The sequence below is a fragment of the Meles meles genome, chromosome 9 (assembly GCF_922984935.1).
Source record: "Meles meles chromosome 9, mMelMel3.1 paternal haplotype, whole genome shotgun sequence".
Classification (NCBI taxonomy): domain Eukaryota; kingdom Metazoa; phylum Chordata; class Mammalia; order Carnivora; family Mustelidae; genus Meles; species Meles meles.
Window position 1 is genome coordinate 68,423,254 of NC_060074.1, and position 17,931 is coordinate 68,441,184.

At 39.8% G+C, this 17,931-nt stretch overlaps 1 protein-coding gene across 1 annotated transcript in view; it reads left to right on the forward strand.

The window, feature by feature from the left end:
* Positions 1-10,756, forward strand: part of LOC123950742 (plasma membrane ascorbate-dependent reductase CYBRD1) — a 37,344-nt gene extending 26,588 nt beyond the window's left edge. The window contains exons 3-4 of the mRNA XM_046019088.1: positions 6,008-6,162; positions 6,696-10,756. Coding sequence (XP_045875044.1) covers positions 6,008-6,162; positions 6,696-6,993 — 453 coding nt within the window. The 3' untranslated portion in view covers positions 6,994-10,756. The remainder of the gene's footprint in view (positions 1-6,007; positions 6,163-6,695) is intronic.
* Positions 10,757-17,931: the final 7,175 nt, after the last annotated feature.

Sequence of the window (17,931 nt, forward strand, 5' to 3'; positions counted from 1 at the left end):
TTGATAATCTGTTGGCGAGATTTTCCTTTCCCCTGAGGTCAAAATAAGCCAGAAAATCAGGTTCCACTCCAGATGGCTGGATCAGAAACTGTGGTGAGGGCCCAGCAATATGTGCTCATAGGCCCGCCTGGGGGTTCAGAAGCATGCTGTTTGAGACCAATTAAAAGCTCGTCTTCTTTAATCTATTAATATAATCAATTCAGTAGATTTTTCTAATGTTAAACTTGGGTGAATTAAAAATATTTTAAATGTCTCAAGATTCTTTCGCTCTCTGAAATACTCAAACTCTTATCTTTTGTTGTTTTATTTGTGTGCTAACTAGGCTTCTCAGAAAGGTCATTTCACAACTTTATGACTTCTGTTAGCAGGAGGAAATCTAACCCCTTGCTTCTTTCTCACTCAGATCCAGAGAGCAAGTAGTGTTTAAGAACATGGGATTTGCTGGGGCGCCTGGGGGTCTCAGTGGGTTAAAGCCTCTCTTCAGCTCAGGTCATGATCTCAGGGTCCTGGAATCGAGCCCCACATCAGACTCTCTGCTCAGCGGGGAGCCTGCCCACCACCGCCCCCCCCCCATCGCCCTTTCCTCCCCCCCGCCCCGCCTGCCTGCTTGTGATCTCTCTCTGTCAAATAAATAAATAAAATCTTAAAAAAAAAAAAAAGAACATGGGATTTGCAATCAAGGAGGCCTCAGTTTGAATCAGGTTCATCCATTTGTCACTGGTGACCTTAAGACAAATTATTGAATCTTTCTGAACCTAGTTTGCTCAACTATAAATTAAGGCTTTTGATATATCCTTCACAACATCATAATCAAAGCCAAATAATACATGGAAATGCCCAACCTAGGGCTTAGCATACTAGATTGGCACAAGTCAATTATTGTTATTAGAACTTTAAGTCTTACGGAAGGGTCCTTTCTGACCCGAAGAGGGCATTTTAAATTTTATTTCTACTATAGATCCTAAGCACCTTCGTGGTTGAGAACATATATTTTGTGTCAATGAAATTTTGTTCATGAGTCCATCCATTTATTCAACAAAACTAAATTACCTACTATGTATTAGATTCCTTGCTAGGCTATAGGGTATGTGTTGTTCCACAAGACAAGCATGGATACAAAGAAACATGCTTTCTGCCCTCATGCAACTTACAAGGGAGACTGGTCTTTCCCTATTTGGTAGATAAGGTGGATATGGAGTGTTCTGAGAGAGCTCTCATATGATATAGGGGATAAAGGAAATCAAACCAAAACGTGAAGTCATGAGGTTGGTGGTGAAAAGGACATATTATAGGGGAATGGGACCGTATGTGGGTAAAAGTTTGTTTTGTTTGAGGAACAAGGAGGTCAGACTACCTGGAGTGGAGTACGGTAGATGAATTGGAGGCTGATTACTCATGTTTCTCTTCTCAGAAATACCTGTTTGTAATTTTTGTCCATTTGAAAAATGAGGGTTTCTTTTTCTTTTCCTTGAAGATATGTAGGAGTTCTGTGTCAGATTCCTTTTCATTCCTTTCAGGTAGATAGACGAGCTTGAAAGTATTTACAGAGTTTCAAATGAGAAAGGATGGTGGCCTGGAATGTAGCAGTAGCAGTGACCAAAGTGGATAGTTTCAAAAGATAGTTCAGAGATGAAATTAACGAGATTTGGAAAGTTAGCATAAATATGGGATGAAAGTCACTTGCAGGCTTGAGCAAGTAGGGGATGAGAAAGGGAACATTAGAGGGGAAGCAGAGGGCTTGAGGAGTGTCAGATGCTCTAAAAAGTCAACGAAAATAAGGTCTGAAAACTGTTCTTTGGATTGAGTGACCTGGAAGTCGCTGATCACCCTGGAGAGCAATTTTCTTGGAGGACAGAATCCGGATTTCAGCAGATTGAAGAAGAGTGGAAGGTGAAAATTAGGCAGCTCAGGAGGTTTGGCTAAGAAGGCAAGGAGCGAGAGAGGATGGCAACTGGACAAGGATGAGAGTCAAAGCAGGTGTTTGTTTTTTCGTTTTCTTTCTTTCTTTCTTTCTTTCTTTTTTTTTTTTTTTTTTTACTTTTTTTCGTTGTAAGAAGCTCTGGTGTGTCAAAATGCTCCCAGGATGGCCCCAGTAGAGAAGGAGAGGTTGTAAATGCTAGAGTGAATCTATAGCTATGTCTTCAGGAAGCAGGTTGCCAAGCCCAGCTGGAAAATTGAATAGCAACTGTACTGTAATTGAAGAAAGTAGGAATTGTTGGCTTGGGGTGCTTTTTTGGTTTGTTTGATTTGGTGGCAGAAAAGTGAGACTCTGTTTTTCCCATGAGATGGTAATAAAATCATCTGCCGATAGAAGGCACACAGGACAGCGAATAGTTTGAGGAAGAGGAAACTTGGAGCACGAGCTGAGAAATCGGACCATTGAAGGATTATTGAACAGTGTTGAAGTGCTCATAGCTGTGAGCATCATAACCATGATTTATAGTGACGTCATTCGCTGTGTGATTTACTTCAGTAGTACCTAGCAGACCAGAGGTAGTCTTGGAGATGGCTGAGCCAGTGCTGGGGTATCACCACGTGGTCGTGATGCCAGACAGCGCAGCAAGGAGATGTGCAATACTGACAGGGAGAACGTAGTGTTCACTTTGTGTGTTATCTCTCTTTATAAAAAACTGTGAACATATTTTAGTTGGTGCTGACTATATTTTTTAATCCCTGGAAGAAACATGCTTTTATATTTGAAGAATGCAACTTGGAAATGGCCCAAGACAGAGCTTCTCAAAGTTGTGGTCCCTAGAACAGCATCATTAACATCACCAGGGAAATTAGAAATACAGATTCTGAAGTTCCACTCCAGACCTGCTGAATCAGAAACTCTAGGGATGGGCCCCAGGAATATGTGCTTTCAATCCAGGATTGAGTGAGTACGTAAATAGAGAAACGGAGAGGACCTCCATCTGTCAATCACTTGATTGCTCATTAAATCCACCTCTACAGTTAAAAGAAAAAGGAAATCATACCGAATACAGAAGCTAGCTAGGCAGATATTTCCTGGTTTCATCAATGATGTTGGCAAATAAAAGCTTTTATTAGCTCTCAAAGTTCACATGTATCTTTTTTTAAAAACTCATTTGTTTCATATGTGAGATAAAACTGGAGTAGCAAATTACATTTGTGAGCGAATAATAATTAATAATTAACTGAGAAAGCCTAGGTATTTGGTATAGGAACTTTAAAAGTAAACTTTTGTTGTCTATTTCCAATTATAAAAGGACTACATATTAACTTTAAAATTTATAAAATGTAGAAAAAAAAAGAACCAAAGTCATTGATAATGCCATAATCTAGAGGTATCATTATATTTTGGCTTATTTCCTTTAGGAAATTAGGGTCATACTACACTTTCACTTTAATATCTAAATAATAATTTTTTAATGAGATTTTATTCTTCTTTAGCTCTCTTAAGAACTCCAGTGTGGTGCAGAACAGTTTTCTGCAGGTGATGGTTTCTAAACCCTGGAGCACTTTGTTTGCCCATAGTTGGCTCTTAATACGTGTTTGAGACTGAAGGTAATGGAAGATTCCACCGCCTTCACTGTTAGGGATTTTCCAGACTGCAGTTAACCCATATTTCTGAACCAATGTAAGTGAATCAAAAACAGTGATCTTCAGACTTTCACATGTATTAGGAATCACCTGGGCATTCTGTTAAAATGCAGATTGCTGAGCCCAACTCCCAGGAGTTCTTATTTAGCAGCTCTGGATGTGTCCCAAGTATCTCGTTAAAGAAAGGCACAAGCATTTCTGATTCAGGTCTTCAAGAACCACTGACTTAAAAGGACAGAGGGATTTTGTTTCAGTCTGCTGGGTTTCAAGCTACCATAGTACTTGTAAGATGGGAAGGCAAAAAGGAAATAAAGAATGATTATTCTAAATTATAAATTTTTATAAGTTATTATAAACTTGCATCATTTGGAACACTTTTAATCAAAGTGAAGCATTCTGCAGTTTTTTCCTTTTCCTCTTAAAAGCAATTTTCTTGGGGTGCCTGGGTGGCTCAGTCGTTAAGCGTCTGCCTTTGGCTCAGGTCATGATCCCAGAGTCCTGGGATGGAGCCCCACATCAGGCTCCCTGCTCAGCAGGAAGCCTTCTTCTCCCTCTCCAACTCCCAGACTTGTGTTCCCTCTCTCCCTGTGTCTCTCCCTGTCAAATAAATAAATAAAATCTTTTTTAAAAGGTAATTTTCTTTTGCCAAAAAAATATATATATACATATATATATGTATATATATATTTTTTAATGGTGAAAGTAACATTTAAGGGGAGTTAAATCCCCTGGGGTCCTGTAAGCCTATTTCTGGTACCCCACTGTCTTTGATCATTGAGCCCTACAGGATTATAAGAGATACACATGGTAAGTCCTGAAAGAAAGAAGAGAATATACAATCTTAGGGATGAAGAGTCAGGAGAACAGGAATATGGAAAATACCTATTCCCACGCACAGAAAAGGTGTGGTGACTTTACTCACACAAGTGTAGATGCGCTAAATCCTTGGTGGCCACTTACTTGAGCTCTCTTTTCATATGAAGGCACAACCTGTACATCAGGATGCTTGCCCTTTGATACTAATACAATCACTAAACTTCACTGAAGGAGAATTAGCAGCATTCTGAACCGCCTCAGAGGGAAGGGGACCCTCTGTACCATTTCTCGTACAGCGAGGCATTTGTGGCCTTAAGTGGACAACAACATAGACACACCAGACGATCGCATGCATTTTTTAACTTCCGTTCATTACCATGTCCCAGAAGCTGATCCTCAATGTGTTTTAGGGTCTCAGACTCCTTCTGCCATTATTCTTCTGGTGTGCCCCCCGCATTAGTCCTTTGATCTCGGGAAAGATGAACAGTGATGTTGTGTTCTTCCTGTTCTCCCCTCTTATACTTGTTTTCTTTGGGTGGTGGGTCCAAAGTAGGCACCTGAAAAAATGCCCTTTAAATTCAGCAGCTCGGTGGTCATCTTCATTCTCCTGGGGAGAGGAGAATAGTTAATCCTTGATCTAGGCAACAAAACAGAACAAACTGGAAGTGTCACCTGAATTCATTTCCATAAGAATCTTGCTATCCTCTGCAGAGAAACATCCTACTAGGGCTTTAATTGTCAAGCAAATGGACTCTGCAGGATTCATTTTTTCCTCATAAAACAAAATTGTCAACTTCTCAGCACATACTGTTTTAGGCTGAACTGAATGTGTCCTATTGTATCTGCTTTTAGTGACTTGAAAATCTTTTATTTCCTTTTCTACTTGGCAACCATAAGCAAATAGATAAAAACAAACAAGAAGATACCAGAATGTTCACTGTAGCTTTGTTAATGATCAGAAAAATCTAGAAACAGGAACATTCATAGAGAGAGAATTGAGTAAATTACTAGAACAGTAGCCATGAAAAAGAACAAACCAGATGCACATGAGTTGACATGAAAAGATCTCCAAGATATGCTATTAAGGGAAAAAAGCAAGATGCAGAACAAGTATGTAGAGTAATATGCCATTTATACTTTTTTTTTTAAGAGTTTATATATTTATTTGATAGGCAGGGATCACAAGTAGGCAGAGAGGCAGGCGGGGAGAGGAAGGGAAGCAGGCTCCCTGCTGAGCGGAGAGCCCAATGTGGGGCTCCATCCCAGAACCCTGTGACCACGACCTGAGCCAAAGGCAGAGCCTTTAACCCAATGAGCCACCCAGCTGTCCCACCATTTATACTTTAAAAAGTCTCTCTCTGTCTTCACACACACACACACACACACACACACACACACACACAGGCTTGTACAGGCATAAAGATTTTCTGGAAGGTTACTTGAGAAAGTGGTAAGAGGTGTTGCCTTTGAGTAGTGGAACTGGAGTGTGGAAATGTACCTTTCATCTTATGCCCTTGGCTCTGTAGGAGGGTTCTTCCTTTTGCACATAATTGCTTTTACAGTACTAATTTTAAAATTCGTTAAAACATAGAATTAAATGATAACCTTTGTACTTGTTGATGTTCAGCTTCTCATAGGGGTTTTCATCTTTCTGCTTCCTTGGGCTCCGCTTTCCCTCCGAGCACTTGTCATGCCCATGCATGTCTACTCTGGGCTCCTCATCTTTGGAACGGTGATTGCTGCAGCGCTTATGGGAGTGACTGAGAAACTGTTATTTGCCCTGTAAGTTGCATAGTTCTCCTAATTATATTATTTGAGCTATAAAATGTTAAATACTTGTTCCTTGGAAAAGCATAATTTAAAGTAACAAAATTTTTAAAATTAAAAATGTATTACACATGTGATATAGCATTAATAATGCTTGGAAGAAGGATCAAAAAGTCCAAAAAACCTGTATCACTCTTACAAAACAACTACTGAAGTTAGGCATGCCCTTTTAATCTTTTTGATGTGCATGTTTTTAAATTCATTATGATTATGGTATACATACATTTTTATATCATGCTTTTTCCAATTTTTAAGTGCTCTAGGTGTTCCAGGTTGCTATAGTATTTTCATACTTACCATTTTTAACAGTTTCATGCTATTTCAATTGAGTTATTTTGGCACAACTTAAGTTTCTCCTTAACGTCAAACTTTAAGGAAATTTATAGAAGGGGTACCAGTGTGCATTTTTGAGCAGATAAATTCAAGACTGTTTGACATGTGGCTGGATCGCCCTATTTGTAATTGAACACACTCTCTCTTTTTTGTAGGAATAGTTCTGGATACAGTAAGTTCCCACCAGAAGGTGTTTTCACAAATACCCTCGGCCTCTTGATTGTACTCTATGGGGCGCTCATTTTTTGGATAGTCACCAGACCGCAATGGCAACGTCCTAAAGAACCAAATTCTGTCCTGCTTCAGCCAAACGGAGGTGCTCAAGAGGGAGCGGAAGGCTTAACCGTCAACTTTAGCAATGTGGACACACCAGATTCAAAATTAAACCACGAAGCCTCAGCAAAGAAAAGAAACTTCACTGCTGATGAGGTTGGACAGAGGTCCACCATGTAAAATGTTGTAGATATGTGGCCCGATAACTTCACTTTTAAAAACCACCTCTCCAGTTTAACTTCTCCTGTTTAGCCCCAAGATGATTGAGCTCTGCAGTCGATATTCATTTTAATCATAAAGTAGGATTCCTTGGAAGAGTTTGTATGGATTGAGGCCTATGATCTTACCTGAATTGGAAAGGAGACGATCTGTATAAATAGTAGAAGATATCAATGGTGGTTATGTTACTTCTTTCTTGTCATGGACCAAAACATTTAGCACAGTGCCTTACATAGAACGGATAATCAAAATGTGTCTCTCCAAAACAAACAAACAAAAAACTTAAAAAAAACAAAACCAAAAATGTGTCTCAGTTGGTAAATGTCATCAGTTGGCAGCATCTCTGGCCTCTTGTCATGAAGTCATTTCCTGTTAATTCCAGGAACCCAATCCTAACGTTTTGGAATCAGATCTGGGGCAGGGTTTATGCTACACAGATAAGGAGTAGAGTGCAGAAAAATTCAGGAAAGTGACTGGTTCCCTTCTCCCAGTGACTACCCCCTGCTATCTATCCCCCTTACTCATTTGGGCTCAGATTGGCCCTGGAGACCAGCATTTGTATTAGAGCATTTTGGAGCAGTGGTAGCTAAAGAAATCTCTTGTCAGATCTGAAAGTTTTTTCCAAAACTCCACTTCATCCCAAAGCTTCCTTGGGTTTGTTGTACTTTCTAACCCAGACTCCAAAACCTAATTAGTAGGGACCATGCCTGAAAGTGTACGTAGCATAAACTGTTCTCCACACCTCAAAGGGCACTTTTCCCAAGTTTCTGGGTTTTTTTGTTTTTTATTTACTCATTTATTTGACACAGAGAGATCACAAGTAGGCAGAGAGACAGGTAGAGAGAGAGGGAAGCAGGCTCCCTGCTCAGCCCAATACCGGGGCTCGATCCCAGGACTCTGAGACCATGACCTGAGCTGAAGGCAAAGGCTTAACCCTCTGAGTTAAGCACTCCCCAAGTTGCTGTTTTTATTTTAAAAAGTACTTACGTGGCACTTACTACATGCCAGACACTCTTTTAAGTACTTTGCAAATATTAACTTGTTCAGTCCTCAAACTTTATACTATCATTATCTCTATTTTAACCACTGGGAGATCTGGAGGTGAGAAAGGTTATTAACTCTCCCCAAGGTCATACAGCTCATCAGTAGCAGAACTGAGGTTTGACACGTGACTGTCTGACTCCTCAGTCCGTGACCCTAATCACTTCACTCTGCTACATTTTCTGTTTGATACTAGTTTGTGCCTACTCTGACTCACCCCTGGATACCCCCAAGTTGCTGGAGTGCAATGGTGTTGTTAAAGTGTAACTTCTGGCTCTCTCCTCCAAGGCAGATTCCTCAAACAACCAAGAAAAGAGGTCCACCTGTACCTGAAAATAGATCATGGCACCCCACCGTTGCCGACCAGCCGTGGCCCACCTGGAGACCTCTTTGATCTTAAAATTGTGTCTTGGTAACAAAGAAAGATTTGGGCAAAAACAGCTGTAACTTTCAAGATTAATCAATCACAATTTTTGTTCTTCAGCATCTTAGCTGCTGAATAGCTTTGGGTTTGCGTATTAGGGAGACTCACCTCATGGTCTGCCCTTCCCAGTGGCAACAGCTAAGGTCCTTCCTGATGTTGGTGGAGTTTTTGGGGACATCTGGAGCTTTGGGTTCTCAGTATGAATTGAGACTCATAGGTGACCTCGTTCGAGCGTGGAGACCGCTGTCTAGACTCGGGGTCGACTTAAATTAAAACCTAGAGTTGGGGCACCTGGGTGGCTCAGTCAGTTGAGTGTCTGACTCTTGATTTCCGCTCAGGTTGTGATCTCATGGGTCGTGGAATGGAGCACCCCCTTGGGCTCTGTGCTCAACGGGGAGCTGCATGAAGATTCTCTCCCTCCGCCCCTCCCCCAACTCACGTGTATGCGCATGTGCGTGCTCTCTCTCTAAAATAAATACATAAATCTTAAAAAACAAAACAACCCCCCACCCCCCCGCAGAGTAGTACCTATGCTGAAATGATGCTTTTCATTTGGGTTTTTTGTTTGTTTGTTTGTTTGTTTCCCTGTGATTTTAAACTGGAGCATTTTAATGTGGGTAAAAAACGTTACAGTTTACACCAAACACATTTAACCTTTTTGGTGCTTAGTGGAGTTCCTTTTAAGTTAAGTGGTAATTACCTCCATAGACTGAATATGAGCTTCACTCCATCATATCGGTTAAACTTGACGGCTAACCATTGAAGATTCCCTTGCCAAAATACTCTTTTCTTCCTATTTAATTCTATTTCAAAAATTGGTAATGGTGTCATAAGTATGCTCAGTGCCCAGCCCAGTACCTGGCATGTAGTAGGCACAATTCAATATGGGTAGATCATGCTACAATTTTGGTGTCAGGTGAAAGTAATAATTGCACTGTCATACACAAACATATTTTTGATTAATGGATGTTTCTTTTTATAAAGGTGCCCCAAATTCCGGAGTTTTTGGAAGGGGAAGGGGTCAGTGACAGTATCAATGATTGAAGCCAAGGAAGAGGTTACTAGTGAAAAGTTAATTATGGATTTGGCATGAGAATATTCTATTCCATTGCAAAGTATTTGAGCACCCATCATCTCAGCCCTTTATTTTCTCTCTCTTGTGGGCTAATGTGAGAGCAATCTTACAGATATTATAGGAACTTCTTTCTCTCTCAACCTTTATGAAAACAATGCATAGTAAAATATATCTAGAAAACCTTTCCGAGACTCTTCTTTTAATGGGCTTTTTATTCTAATGGTAATTGTACCTTTATCTTTCAAAAGCTGGTATTTCCTACCTAAAGCCATCTCTCCCCAAAATATCTCATTAAAAAGTCCACAAAAAGAAAGAAGGGAGAAGAAAGCCTTAGGTATCATTTCCAAAACAGTGATTGAAATCTTCCCAAGTAATTATAGCTTTTATCATCAAGAGAGGTAGTCTGGCTTGGCTTACCCCATAATCTAATTTCAGGGGTTGGGGGTGCGCGGAGCTTTATTTTAACACTCATCTAAATCAACACTAAAGCCTTTTCTCTGGAAGGATTTATTGAGAAACTCAAATGAATATGCTTTTTGAATTAATGTTCTCAAAGGCATACAGTTTCCTGTGCTTCTATGTCAGACTGAATTCACCCTCAGAAACTCTCCTTCCCTTGACTTGTGTGGTTTCATGTAAGCCGCTAGTTCGAAACAGCATCTCAGACCTTACAATCAAATGACAAAGAAGGCAATTGGACTTTCTCAGGAATACTGACAAGTGGTTTCTGTTTTCTTAAAGGACAAAATAAAGAGAATGTCTTGTTTTTAATTAGGCTCTTTTCCCTGCTGAGTCGAAAATTGCAGTACCATACCGGTTGACCACAACTGCCAGATCTAAAAGCTCAAAGAAAGGAGTAAAGTGTTATGCTAATTTTATTGCCGTGTGATAGAATATTTTTATCTTGTTATGCCCTTTCGTAGAGAACTCTGACAGAACACTGTAACTGCTATGTCTCAGAGCTGCACATAAGGAAAGTACAGTAAAAAAAAACACAACTATTATTTTTTATCCCTTAGGAGATAGCTGAAAACTCTGAAGTGGAAAAGATTACTGTGTTTAAATTTGCCTTCTTCTGGAAAAATATGAAGTAGCCCAAATATTTTATAATTTTGTAGAAAAAAATACGCATCTATTTTTCTTGACTTGTTTTTATATAGTAATAAAAGTTATTTTGGAAGCTATTTGTGTGTGTTAACCATTTGTCTCGCTGCAAGGTGTACTTTATTCTTCAGCAAGTTTCTGTCCCATGTTTTTTGTTTGTTTGGGGGGAAAATTCTTTTTTTAAGTTTCTTTATTGAAAATGCTGTCAGATTTTTTTTTAAAAAAGATTTTATTTATTCATTTGACAGAGAGAGAGAGCGAGAGAGGGAACACAAGCAGGGGTGTGGGAGAGGGAGAAGCAGACTCCCCACTGAGCAGGGAGACAGATGCAGGGCTCCATTCCAGTACCCTGGGATCATGACCAGAACCAAAGGCAGACGCTTAATGACTGGGCCACCCGGGTACCTTGCTTTCAGATTTTTTTCAAGTGTACTCTGAGTACCATACTTTTTCCATTGCTGGAAGGATGAGAGGATTGTTTCAAAACTGCCAGGGTATCCTCCTCTGTGTGGGAGCGGAACTTGAGCCACAGTCCAGGGCAGAAGGGAGCCATAGGTTTACGCAGCCAAAGCAGATACGGTTTAAGTTGGGAAAAGCATGAAAGGCGGGCCCTATTAAGAGAGCTGATTATCACAGGACTCTGCGTACAGTCACTCATCCTTGAGAAAGTACATAACTCATTATGGATGAATTGTTGGATTTTTTTTTCCAAATAAAAAAGGATTAGTCACACCTAAGTAGTGCCGATGCTCCTTGCATCTTAATTTTAACTGCTCATGTAGCTTTTTTTCACCTACTTTTTATCTCCTGAGAAATGTTAATGGCATTTTATATTGCATACCTATAATAACACCATAATATTACGTATACTATTATGCAATAGAGCAATAATATTGGGTGTGAACTAATTTTTATACTACATCATATTTTGTCTTTGATTTATATTATTAACTTCAGGGGTACTGTATTTTATTTCAAGTTGACTTTAATAGACAAGTACTTTTGATACTTTATAAACACAGGACTCAAACACAGTAACATGTAATTTTACATATGTTAGCTCATTTAATTTAATTTGCAGTTGTACTGGACAATTACTGTCCTGTCCACCATGCCCAGCCTTACTGACTAGTGACTATAGGTGATAGATAACCTGTTTCCTTAGCCGCAGCTAATTGGTACCACATGCCGCCTCTCCATAACTGGCCAAAGCACTGTGAAGTAGCCTGGTATGAAATGAAAATGTCCTCTTTCATTTCATTTCAGATTGAGGAATGAGCATTTCAGAGGATTTTGGTTCTCTCCCTTCTAGGAATTTGAATAGGGAAATATTTCAAGAGTAAGTCAGGGAGAACAGAAGCTAAATGAATACCTAGAGACAGGAGCCCTGAGGAGATCTAGACCAGGGGTCAAGAAATTGTCTATGAAGAGCCAAATAGGTTTTGTGGACCACATGGTTTCTGTGCAACTACTCAGCTCTGCCATTATAGCCAAAAGGGGCCACACACAATAGTAAATGAACATTTACTATTATTTATGAACATTAGAACATTAGAAATGAACATTTAATATTATTACTATAATAAAGCTTTATTTATAAAAACAGTGGCAGGCTACATTTGTCCCACAGGCCAAAGCTTGCCAATCTCTGGTCTGGACCATGAGGTAAGTCCATGACCGTTCATGAGAGGCTGAAATGATGAGAAATCAAGAACTATGTGATAAAAAGAAAATACCTACGTGGTAGAGAGGAGGAATTGGCAGGTAGCAATAGGAAACATAAGCGGGCAGTGGAGTAGTTGTGGGGAGGGTGGCCAGCACAAATTAATGGCAGGTACCAGAGTGAAGAGCCAAGAAATCCTGCTGAGGGTTTCTCAGGACGGCAATAGATTCAGTTCCATTGAAACTGCCCCTCTGGGAATTATGGGAGATTCCAGTCTCTTTGTTGGTCCTAAATAAAATTCAGTGAGTTAAATACCATGAATCCTGTCATGAATGTGAGTTCTCTTACGGTGTGGGCTCAGATTCTCAGAATGTCACTTCCGCATTCCGTTGACTAAAGCAAGCCAAAAGGTCAGCCCAGATTGAGGGAAGCGGCAATTGACTTCATCTCCTGTTATAAGGAGCAGTGTGTACATACAGGAGATGAGGAACTGATGGCGGTCATCTCTGGAGATGATCTCTTAGGGTGGCGTACCAGAATGTCTACTTTGCCTTGTTAAAGATACTTACACTTTATAAAGGAATAGGTGTTGGTTTATCTTACAATACCAGACTTTGTTTTCTAGATTATAGAGTTTGGTCAGGTAACTTTTGAGTGCACCGAAGTGTTGGTTCAAGAGTGTAGTGAAAAGCATTCTAAATTTAAGAGTCAGAAGACCCGTGTGTGTGTTTTGATTGTTGCTCACCAGCTGGGGGACTTGGGCAAACACTTAATCTTTCTGAACCTAAGTGTCCTTGTTTGTAAAACATGATTCATGGTATTCAATTCGCTGAATTTCTCCGGAAAGGAAGGAAGGAAGGTAGGAAGGAAAGAAGGAAGGAAGGAAGGAAGGAGGGAAGGAGAAGGTAAAAAAAAAAATAGCCTTTTCCATGTATTTACCATTTCCAATGTTCTTCACCCTTCCTGAAGTCTACATTTCCAATAAGCATCACTTACCCTCCTATTGAAGAACTTCCCTTGGTATTCCTTTAGCACAGATCTGCTATTGATGAATTCTTCTTGTTTTCATTTTTCTAAAAATATCCATATAATTTTCATTTTTGAAAATATAGTCCCTAGATACAGAATTCAGGGTTGGCAGACTTTTTGTTGCAGCACTGTAAAGATGTCCTTCTACCGTGTTCTGGCCTCAATAATTTATGATCCTAAAACAGTAGTCTTTTATATCATTGTTCCCTTGTATATAGTGTGTCTTTTGTTCCTGGCTGATTTTAAGATTTTCCCTTTGTTTTTGGCTTGCAGCAGTTTAATTATGATATATCTGGGTGTAGGCTTTTTTTTTTTTTTAAATCATACTTTGAGTTCATTGAACTTCTTAAATCTATACGTTGAGGTCTTTTATCAAATTGGGGATATTTTTTAACTATGATGTCTTCAAATATTTTTCTGCCCCATTCTCTCTTCTCATTTTAGAATTCCATTTATAATGTGTTTGACTTTTTTTTTTAAGATTTATTTACTTATTTATTTGACACAGAGAGAGAGAAAGTGATCACAAGTAGTCAGAGAGGCAGGCAGAGAGAGAGAAGCAAGCAGGCTCCCTGCCGAGCAGAGAGCCTGATGCAGGTCTTGATCCCGGGACTCCAGGATCACGACCTGAGCCAAAGGCAGAGGCTTCAACCCACTGAGCCACCCAGGTGCCCATGTTTGACTTTTTTTATATTGTTCCTACATCATTGAGACTTACTTTTTTTAATTATATACATTTTTAACTATATGAAAGCTCCAGTCATTTTACATTTCTTTAGATATTTTATATTCCCTTTTCTTTACTTTAAAAGAAAACTTTTGATTTTGAAATAATTACAGATTCACGGAAAGATGCCAAGATAGTACAGCGATGTCTTGTCTATTCCTGACCCAGTTTTCACCAATGATTATATCTTACCTAAGTATAACACAATATAAAATTGATGTTGGTATAATGCATGTATATAATTCTATGATAGTTTATCATGTGTGGGTTTGCAAAACCACTATCACAACCAAGATACAGAATTCTTTAAAAAAAAAAAAAAGTGACAGAATTCTCGCATCACCACAAAGATCTGCCTCATGTTATTCCTTTATATTCATACCCACCACCTCTCCCCCAACACCATTTACATCCTTTTACCCTCTCCATTTATAACATTGTTGTCTTAAATATTTCCTCTATCAACTGAGAATCATATCAAACTGTGTTATAATTTTTGCTTCAACCATCAAAAAAAAATTAGAAAACCCATTAAGGAAGAAATTTATGGTGTTTGTCCCATATATTTACTTTCTCCATTGTTCTTTCTTCTTTCCAGATGTTCCAAGATTCCTTTCTGTTTAGAGAACTTCTGTTAGCTATCCTTTTCAGTTAGGTCTGCTGGCAACAAATTCTCTTAGTTTTCTTTCATCTAAGAATGACTTTATTTCCTCTTCATTCCTGAATGATGTTTTCAGTGAACATGGAATTATGGATTGACAGTTTTTCTTTCAGCACTTGAAAAATGCAATGCCACTCCTTTCGGCCTCCACAGTTTCTGATAAAAAATCTGTGTTAATTTATACTGTTTTTCCTTTATAAGGAGGGTGTTTACTCTTGTTGCTTTCAAGATTTTGGTCTTTTTTTCTTTTGGAAATTTGATTATGATGTGCCTTGTTATGGATTTCTTGGTCAACTCATTTCAAGCATATTTTTCATTTATATCCCTGAGCATACTTATAGTAGCTGCTTTATAATCTTTGTCTATTAATACCAGTGCCTGGATCATTTTGAGATGCCTTCCTATTCTCTTGAATTTGGACTACATTTAGCTATTTCTTTGTATACAATTTTTATTGTATCCTAGACATTGAGAATGGTAGAAGAGACTCTGGCTATGTTATGAAGACTATTGGTTCTTTTTCTTTTTTTTTAAGATTTATTTATTTACTTTGAGAGAAAACCTGTGCAGGTGAGTGGGGGGAGGGCCAAAGGGAGAGAACCTTTCAAACAGACTCCCCTCTGAGTGAGGAAACTGCCAGAGGGCTCAATCCCACAACTTTTCTGAGATTATCACCTGGACTGAAACCAAGAGTCAGACTCTCAACAGACTCAGCCACCCAGGCGCCCCTGACTTTTTGTTTTAATAAGCAAGCAGTTAAGTTGGTTAATATTCAATCTGCAAACTCTATCTACCCTGAAGCAAGCAGCAGCTAAAACCTCTCCTCTGTTCTTTTAGCCTTAGATGGGTAGCTTAGTCTACACTATGTTATGTATAGTTCCAGGTTAGCCAGAGATATGAGTAGAGTTAATGTGCAGAATTTAAGGCTCTTCTTAGAGGTTCTCTTCTTTCCAGGACTCTCCCCTTAGTTTCAAGCTGCTGTGGTCACACTGAATTTTGTTCTCTTGTTCTTCAAGCTGTTAAACCTGATCTGAGTTTTATAGGAGGTGCTGAATTTAGCAAGGCAGACAAGGCAGGGTGATGTTTGGGTATGTTTTACCAGATCCTGACCATCTCGTAAGATATTTTAGGGCAGAGATTAGTCCTAAACCTAGCAGGGAACCAACCACTCCTCAGGATAGACCCTCCCTGGCTCTTGCTGCTTGGCTTTCTCCGTTGCTTGGTCTGAGTGAAGTGTTTCTCCTCACAGCGTTGAAAGAACCCTGTTCTCTCCCCTAACTCTTTTTTTTTTTTTAAATGCAGATTTTTTAATTTAATTTAATTTAATTTATTTATTTGACAGAGAGAGATCACAAGTAGATAGAGAGGCAGGCAGAGAGAGAGAGAGAGAGGGAAGCAGGCTCCCTGCTGAGCAGGGAGCCCGATGTGGGACTCGATCTCAGGACCCTGAGATCATGACCTGAGCCGAAGGCAGCGGCTTAACCCACTGAGCCACCCAGGCGCCCCTCCCCTAACTCTTTTTATCAAACTGTATCTATAGGTCATTATTTCTTCCTCCCTCATTTCTGTAGGTGTTGGGGCATTGGGCTTATGGTAGGGCCAGAGAGACATATCTTCAATGTTTATGAAAAGTTGATCAACCAGGTAAATAGGCTATGACAGCAAGAGAGGTGGTCAGTGGTGGGTAAGAGAAAGGAGCATGGGGAGCAGAACTGGTGAGGGCCGCTGCCCCTTTGTGGCTGGACAGGAGGGATTGTTGGTTGGCCCTAGGCTGAATTAAATCTCCCTTCCTGGATCACTGGCATTTTTTCTTAATTTCTTCACTCGCTAGTGTCTCAGAGCCTTTACCTTACTATTTTTCTCTCTTTGAAGGCCATTCGCATTAATGTGCATGGCAAGACGGAAATGAGGGAGGACACCTCTGATTTGAAGGAATTTTCTTGGGACCACTTGGAGAGCTTGATATGTGCCCACAGTGGACTAGTGTCTGCCTCCACCTGGAAAACAGGTAGAGAGACACTCCCCCCTCCCACAAAAAAGGGTGAAGAAATAGGCTAGCTAGCTGTTCAAATGGGGATGGGGCAGGCGGATAGAGAGGTTACTGCTGCGGTGGATTAGACCTGCAGATCCAGAAGCTGTTGGGCAAAAAGGGCATCTCCTCTGTCACTTACTTACTCTGTCCTTAGCCAGAACCTAGAAATCTGGTGATACCTATGGAATTTCTTCTTTAAGAGGGTCTTTTGCCTTTTTAGGTAGTCCTCTTAGTCAAGAGCTAAGATGACTTCTCATTGTGTACCTCTCCTGGGTCCATATCTCTTCTTACAGAGATGTGCACCTTCTTCCATGATAATTTGATTCATGGAGGACATTCTTGGACCCCAGAGAATAAATCTTTAATTATAGAATGTTAGGCTTTAGGCAGCTAGAAAAGAGGAGAAGAGAGTATAAGTTAAAACAGGTCTTCCTCACTCACCAGGGAGGCATGACCTATAAAGCTACCCATTTTAAGGATGGGAAAATTTGGATGGAGAAGATGCTGTGTAAATGAGGTGTATTAGTTCCCACACTCTGCCAATCTCTGTTCTTGTCGGAGGTAGCCCAACATGCTAACGTGTACTACAAATCTGGATAAGAGGGTATGCATTAAAAAAAAAAAAAGACAAAGAAACCCTGTGAAATTATCTAAGTTTTCTTATTTAGATCTTAATATAGCTAGAGAGTCAGCTACCATCACTTTCCTCTTGTGAAGGAAGAGTGAGGTTTTACGGATTGAAAAGGGGACATTCATGAGTGATTGATGAGTGCTCCATTAGGGTAGGAATTTTGGAAGTGGAAGAGGTTTTCTGATTGACTTTCAAGTACATCTTTGATTGGTTTGGTATCTACTGGTACATAACTGGGATATTTCCAGGCTGAGTGGAGTCATATGGGTTTTCAGTCTCAACTAGAAGGACATCTGGCCCTCAGCCTCAGGGTCAGAATCTTACCTAAGCATTTTCTCCATTTGGGCAATGTTATGGTTGAAATTGAACCTGAAGCCCAGTCCAAATAAATATTGCATGTACTTCTATCTATTCATATGAATCTATCACATTGAGGTTAGACTGAGACTTGTTACCAATTTCCTTCTTGTAGCATGAAAGTGAAAAGGCAGAATGGAAGCAACCGTTGAATG